This window comes from Neomonachus schauinslandi, unplaced genomic scaffold (genome assembly GCF_002201575.2).
Source record: "Neomonachus schauinslandi unplaced genomic scaffold, ASM220157v2 HiC_scaffold_1271, whole genome shotgun sequence".
NCBI classification, from domain to species: Eukaryota; Metazoa; Chordata; class Mammalia; order Carnivora; family Phocidae; genus Neomonachus; species Neomonachus schauinslandi.
The window spans coordinates 1980-9917 of NW_025409961.1; the positions used below are offsets into that span (position 1 = coordinate 1980).

The following is a 7938-nucleotide window of genomic DNA, read 5'->3' on the forward strand; positions in this document are numbered from 1 at the left end:
CTACTTGGTTAGATTTTAGTTCTTTTACTTCTCCAGAAAGCGTTTCTCTAATAACTTCTATGCTTTTTTCAAGCCCAGGTAGTATCTTTAAAGTGATGATTCTGAACTCTAGATCTGACATCGTACTAATGTTACTTCTTCATGAGCTTGGTAGATCCAAGAAGTAGGACTTTTAAAATACCTACAGGCTCCTGTAACAAAGGAAGATCTGAAACACAAATTCTAAATACAAGCAACTTGAAACAGTTCATGTAGATTGTTTCTCTTCTCACTTGATGCCTTTTATAAAGTAATGAGCAAAGTTAGTTCTCTAGAGACCCAAGATTGTGTGTTTATTCATTTAATACAGATTTATTCTGTACTGTGCCCTGATCATTTTATAGCCTCAATATTTCTGGAACCATTCTGTCAGTGCAGGTGTACTTCATCTTTATTTTGCCTTACTGCCTTCTAATTCATCTCCCATCTTTTATTACAGTGCCCCTCAAATTCATCCCTCTCCACAGCATTTAGAGTGATCTGTCTCAAATGTAAATATGACTCTGAACCACTGTTGAAAATATATTTGTGTCCAGGTACCTTAAAATTACATATAAAGCTTTCATAATCTTGACTTCCTCTTAGATCCCTGTATTTTAGACAGATATTTACCCTGTTGTGTGCTTCTCTCCCTTTTAGACAAATATTTACCCTGTTGTGTGCTTCTCTCCCTTGTCTTACCACAGCCTTGCATACTCTCCCCATTTTCCTCCCTCTGACCCCTTTGAATCTGGCTGGCCTTGCTGTGTTCAGTTTCAGTTCAGGCATTATCTCCAGAAAAACCATTCCTGACACCTTTTATCTACATGCTTCTTTAAACCTGGGTGCCTAGCACTTACGGGGAACTCTGTACATAATTACTGCGTAAAATAAAGACTGTAAACACAGAAATGACTTAAGGGATTGCCCCATACATGGGCACCTGGTTGGCTCAGTCGGTTGAGTGTCCAACTCTTGATTTCGGCTCCGGTCATGACCTCAGACTTGTGAGATCGAGCCCCGTGTGGGGCTCAGTGCTGGGCTTGGAGCCCGGTCAAGATTCCCTCTCTCTCTATCTGCTCCTCCCCCTCTCCAAAAAAAAGAGAGAGTGTGAGAGAGATTGTCCCATACAGTCCAGGAGCAAAAGAAAGAGATATACAAAGAAGTAATTTACAGTTCAGGTGGTGAAGATACACTAGAAAAATCGGTAAAGTACGAAGGAAGAGACACCTATTCATCTGGGGAAGAAGAGCCATAATCAAGGATGACTTTACATAGCAGTCTGTGTCCTAAAAGATGTGAAGAAATTTATCAAGTAGTAGAGGAAAACATTTCAGGCGTGTTTACACTCATCAGGGACATACACCCATAGGAAGCTTGTACACTAATAAAGGCATAAAAAATACTAATAATTTTGGAAACCATGAATCATGTTGTAGTTGAAGCTTTGGGTGTTAAGAGGTGCTGTTACAAGGTAAAGAACAGTCTGTTGTGATTTTATATGTTTCTGCTGCATTATAAAATTTTGTTTCTGATTGTTTTGTTCATTGATGTTAGGTGGATGAACTTGTGAATGAATCTTTGGGATGTTTGTTTGTCTTTAACCTGGTGACATTTAGTATTTCCCAAATGGTTTGTTGAAGTTTTCTGTAATTAAAAGTATTTCTTAAAGTAAATATTCAGCTAAAGATTAAGTTTAATTTAAACTCTCAATTGATAAAATGTTATTTTCTATTTTTAAGAAGGTTATAGCTTTTATCTAACCATTCTAAGTAGTCCATTTTAACTAAATATATAGATTGGCCAGCAGAACTAGACTTAGAAAGGACATCAGAGGAAGAGCAAAAAAGACTTGATGAAAGTGAAAATAACCACCTAAAGGTATGGAAAAAGTTAAATTTAAATTTCCGATTTTATATTGTTTTTCCTGCTTTAATAATGTAACCTAGTTCAAATGAAATGATCTTTTGAATGGACATATTGAAGTCATTAGATTATAATTTAATATTTAGTTTTTACAAAATTTTACAAGTTACAAAACTTAAAATATTGTTAGAGTTTATAGTAACTTATAGCTAAACTTCATCCTTGGAATTGAGATAAAAAGAAATTCCTGAATATTGTTTGCTTCTTCACATTTTTGTAACTTTTTTGTGATAAAGAAGGTAACATCAAATATTGAATCATATGTTTAAGCAGTTGAAATTATGAGCAGTACAATAATGATGACTACTGACTTAGATTCGTGTAGAAGGAGTAATTATTCTCAGTGGTTCAAAATGTGCAGTTCTCTATTGCCAGTCACTGATGCCAAGATAAACGATTTATTTTGCCTTGCGATGTCTGTGTAGTTGACTTCAGAGAGTGGGGTCATAAAATCAGCACAATTGCCTATTGTAGGATCACACCTTCCAGGGTGGGACCTTTGTAGTTGGGTAATAAACAATAACTTTTTCAGTTATTTCATTTCAGCATAGGAAATCAGTAAGTATTATTAACATTTTTCTCATCCACTCTCAGTGGACATTATATTAGAGCTGTATATAAGCAGATAATTATAGTGATGTATAACACTATCATAGTACATAATTTGAATTAAGATTTAGGAATTTTCTTTCTGATTGATGTTAATTGATCTTGGCTCCTAATAATTGAAAATTTGCCTATTCTCTAGTTATTAATCTTTAAAGAAAATCCTCAAATGCACTGTAGGGGCTCACTATTCTTAAATATGAAAATTATAATATAATTTATATATATATATAAATATATATATTCTTAAGTATGGTGAGATAAAATGCTTTTAAGTTTGCAACATTAAAAAATAATCTAATTCATTTTTTGGTAGATGTAACATGTAATGAATTGTTTATTTCAAAAAAACTGACAAAGTTAAGTTTATGGATTTATGTTTTTCTTCTGTCTTAAGCTAGGGCGAGTTATTTGTCACTTCTTTGTTACAATATAGTGACTTGGGAGCAGCTTAACATAGATTAAGAAATTTAACAGTTCAATTTTAATTATTTTCTAATTTTTCTTTGTCCATACTTGATTACTTAAGGATAAAGGTATTTCACAAACATGTATCCTGGCAGAAAAGACATGTGAAAATCAAGCCCAGCAAATTAACGTTCCACTTTTGCATCTGCAAAAAAAGTCTCGAGAACCAGAAATGAATAAGAAATGTGATAGAAAGGATAATATATCTGTATATTCAGAACATCCTTCTGTGCAAAAGCGTGAGGAAATCTCGATCAAACAAGGCAAATTAGTGTGGAAAAATAATCTAAAACACATCACCAGTGAGTTAAAGCGGAAGTTCGGTGCAACTTGTGAAAGACACAAAATTGCTCCTTATGCTAAGGAAGAGTCACTACGTGGTAACTTTAAAGAAGGAGCAAACTTAATGGAAATACCTTCTAACTTGACAAATGATAGACTTGATTGTGAGAAAAAGGATATATTTGCAGTGCCTGTCCCTCTAGTAGTTCAGGCATTTCCTGAACAAAAAAAGTCTCGTCTCAAATATGCTTGCCAGGCATCTTCTGATTTTTCTTTAAGTGAAAATAAATCAGACTGTGAAAATGATAACAAACCAGACACTGAGCATGCTTTTAACAAAAATAAGAGTTTTAAAAGTGATACAGAAACTAAAAAAGTAAGGAACCCACTCGCTACGTTTGAAGTGAAAGAAGACCAAGAGTTTGACGTGCAAATGGCAAAAAGTATGAACCAAAATAGCACTAATTCTAAATTAGACATTGGACGTATACCTCAGTCTAGTGATTCAGAAAGCCATTTTGACAAAAGGTTTTCCCGCTCCAATGAGGTGAGACAAATGGCTCAAATAAAGAGGCACCATAGTTCTGCCGTTACAAACATTTACAAGAAAACAAAAGTCTTGTTCCAGAAGCCATTCTGTGCAGTTAATAACAGTACTAATACCTATAGAAGTATGGAACCCAAATTAGAAAATGTGAGTTCTTCTCCACCATGTAGTTACAGAACATCAGAAGTACGTCTAAAAGAAGAATTACAGCAAGATGTTCAAAAGTTTAAGAATGAGATAGGCATGTTACCGATAGACATCTGGGATTTGGAAAAAAAGAAAGTTCAACTTCAAAAAGAGGTAGAGGTTCACTTTGCTACTGCTCTTTTGTTTTTTCTCTTTATCAATTATCTGAGTCATTTTGATTTTCCACTTAGGAAAAAAGTTCGTGTATAACATGGGGTTGTCTAAATACGTAATTGTGTTCGGAAATAGATTATTTCTGCTATCTAAATGATAGGAGTGCAGGAAAACATTCTTATGATTGGTTTTCCTTAAGTTTCTCTGTAAGTCTCCCAAGTGGCATATGACCTGGGAAACTAATTGAGCTATGCACCATGTGACCTCATGAAGCAGAGTAACCGTAAAGAAAATTCCTTAAAAAATGCAATTATCGGGGCACCTGGGGTGGCTCAGTCGCTAAGCCTCTGCCTTCGGCTCAGGTCACGATCCCGGGGTCCTAAGATCGAGCCCCGCATTGGGCTCCCTGCTCAGCGGGAAGCCTGCTTCTCCCTCTCCCACTCCCCCTGCTTGTGTTCCCTCTCTCGCTGTGTCTTTCTCTGTCAAATAAATAAATAAAATCTTAAAAAAAAAAAACTTAAAAAAATGCAATTATGTTGGCACATCTGGGTGGCACAGTTGAGCATCCGACTCTTGGTTTTGGCTTGGGTTGTGATCTCAGGTTCATGAGAGTGAGCCCCGCGTTGGGCTCTGTGCTCAGCGTGGAGTGTGCTTTAGTTTCTCTCTCCTTCTCCCTCTGCCCTTCCTGCTCATGCTCTCTATCTAAAATAAATAAATCTTTAAAAAAGATATATAATAATCTCTAGTGTTGTTGTTTTTTTTAACATTTATTTATTTATTAGAGAGCACATGTGTGTGCACGAGCATGAGCCGGGGGAGAGGCAGAGGGAGAGAGACAGGGAGAAGCAGACTCTCTGCTGAGCAGGGAGCCTGACATGGGGCTCCATCCCAGGCCCCTGGGATCATGACCTGAGCTGAAGGCAGACGCTTAACGCTGAGCCATCCAGGTGCCCCATCTCTAGGGTTTTTATTTTTATCTATTGGCTTAAGTATAAATTGCATTTCCATAAACAATAAAATGGGAAAGAAGCAATGACTAAGAGAAAGGATATAAACAAGTATTTCAGCTAAACCTATTTATTGTTTCAGTATGTGCAATCTTTTCTGCTTTGTACTCACTCTTGGAACTTAGCATTCCAACAGGACCACTTTGAGATATTTTTAATAACAAATATTTGTATTATCACTTTTTTCCTCCACATGTTTCTTAAACAGCCTCTTTTTCTAAGATTTATTTATTTATTTAGAGAGCATGAGCAAGGGGAGGGGCAAAGGGAGAGAGAGAGAGAGAGAGGGAGAGAGAGAGACGGAGAGAAGTAGACTCCCCACTGAGCTTGGTGCCTGATGCGGGGCTCAATCCCACAACCCTGACATCATGAGCTGAGTCAAAATCAAGAGTCAGAGGCCCAACTGACTGAGCCACCCAGGCGCCCCCCTCCACTTTTTCTTTTTGGTCACCATTCTCACATGTTTCTGTTGAGTCAAACGTTCATATTATGTTTAATAAAATATGGTACATTTTGACATGTATGATTTTTATAATGTAGGTAGCATAAACCTTCCGAAACCCTCAGTATTTAACTCAAAGGGAGAGAACTGACTTTTGAGGTGAATTGAGTTTTAAAAATAGACAAAAACCTAGAGATATCCTCCTTTAAAAGAAAATGTAGCTAAGCACCTTGTCCCCAATTAAGATATTAAATTACTGTGCCCGTGTCATACTTTTAATGTATCTGATTAATTTAATGAATTTGTTTGATAACTTACCTGATTCAGCATTAAAGAATTGTATCATCTCTTTTGGTGCCATAAGATGCTAGGTAATGCCACTTTAGGAACTTTGGACAAGTCCTTTAACCTTTTTTGGTTCTACTCCCATTGATCAGTGGAAAATGGGATTAAAGTTGATAATTACTTTTATACCCTCTAGCTATAAAAGTTTATGATAACCATGAATGTGGAATTTGGGGAGCATTACTCATTTCCCAAAATTCTACACTAATATCAGTTTCACTCTGTTCTTTTTGTGTTGTGGTGAACTTTGGTTCCTATATTTTAATGAACACTGCCACTTTTTTGATAACCCTAGGATCCAAATGAAAAAAGAATTGTAAAAGGCAATTGGCGAAAAAATAGCTCAGTGCAGAAAGAGGAAAACTCTTTGCCCCTGGAGCTCCACAATGTCACATCCTTTCAATATGGCTGTTTTTGCAAAATCCAGGTGGTCACGACAGACGAGGACAAATTTTGTGTCTTTGTCTTTTTATTTCTTTGTATCTGCTGGTCAGATGGGGTGGGGTGGGAATGTTAGGTAGCGAAGCGTGGATATGAATACAAAATTAAGAAAGCCCTTTTTCAAATTTTGGAAAATTCTGCTGTTTTAATTAATTAATTATTTTTTAAAGATTTTATTTCTTTGTCAGAGCGAGAGAGAGAGCGCGCAAGCAGGAGGAGCGTCAGGCAGAGGGAGAAGCAGGCTTCCCGCTGAGCAAGGAGCCTGATGCAAGGCTCGATCCCAGGACCCTGGATGAGACCCGAGCTGAAGGCAGACGCTTAACCAACTGAGCCACCCATGCGTCCCAATTCTGCTGTTTTTATTCAAACGGAAATGAAGCAGAACTTATAAAAATTGCAATTATTTATAATGATAAAGTTAAACACAAAATGTTTTTATCGATTAAAATTATGACAAACTAAGAGTCAAATGATATAATTAATGAAAAAAAGTTCTGGGATGACTGGGTGGCTCAGTCCTTAAGAGTCTGCCTTCGGCTCAGGTCTGATCCCAGGGTCCTGGGATCGGGTTCCGCATCAGGCTCCCTGCTCAGCGGGGAGCCTGCTTCTCCCTCTGTCTGTACCTCCCTCCCCCTGCTTGTGCTCTCTCTCTGATAAATAAATAAATAAATAAAACCTTTAAGAAATTTATAATTAATGAAAAAAAGTTCTTTTTAATGAATAAAGTAGTAACAATTATCCTTAGTATCAAATTTCCATTAAAGATTAATGAAGAAAAGAAGAGACACCAAAGTAATGAGACGGCAGTATTAGAAAACCTGTATGCTGTCGCTGCTGCTGCTGCTAGACTAATTCAACAAAGAGAGAGTGGAAAAACTGAAAACCACCTCTTTCCTGTTGGGAAAAAGGAAGATTCTGATGGGTAAGCCTGTGGCAATATTTAAATAGTAGGTAATTATTATTTTCCTATAAAACAAATTCTAGTTGGAGCTAACATTCATGATTAACAAATTTTATATTTTTAGTAAGAATAGTCCATCCTGGGTGCGAATCAGAAAAATGCAAATAACGAGATATCATTTTTTGCAGTCATAGTGATAAATATTTTATTCAAAAAATAATAACCAAAGTTAGCAAATGGGAGGAAAAAGGCATTCCTATACACTGTTGTTAGATGAAATTGGTAAATCCTTTCTGAAGGGTGATTTAGCAGTGTGTTTCAAAAATTTTAAATATGCTGTCCCTTTTTTAAATTTATTTTTTAATTTTTTTAAAAGATTTTATTTCTTTACTTGACAGAGAGAGACACAGCGAGAGAAGGATCACAAGCAGGGGGAATGGGAGAGGGAGAAGCAGGCTTCCTGCGGAGCAGGGAGCCCAATGCGGGGCTCGATCCCGGCACCCAGGGATCATACCCTGAGCCGAAGGCAGACGCTTAATGACTGAGTCACACAGGCGCCCCATATGCTGTCCCTTTATTCCAATGTTTCATTGCCAGGACTAGATCCTATAGGAAAACATGACTTGTGTAAACACACACGCACACACACACACAC

The 7938-nt window shown here is 36.9% G+C and overlaps 1 protein-coding gene across 1 annotated transcript; it reads left to right on the top strand.

Moving 5' to 3' along the window:
* Positions 1 to 1705: 1705 nt before the first annotated feature.
* Positions 1706 to 7309, top strand: LOC123323830 (coiled-coil domain-containing protein 144B-like). Its single transcript, XM_044912340.1, has 3 exons — positions 1706 to 1899; positions 3080 to 4147; positions 7147 to 7309. The coding sequence occupies exons 2-3, from the start codon at positions 3191 to 3193 to the stop codon at positions 7306 to 7308; spliced, it is 1119 nt and encodes a 372-aa protein (XP_044768275.1). The 5' UTR covers positions 1706 to 1899; positions 3080 to 3190; the 3' UTR covers position 7309.
* Positions 7310 to 7938: the final 629 nt, after the last annotated feature.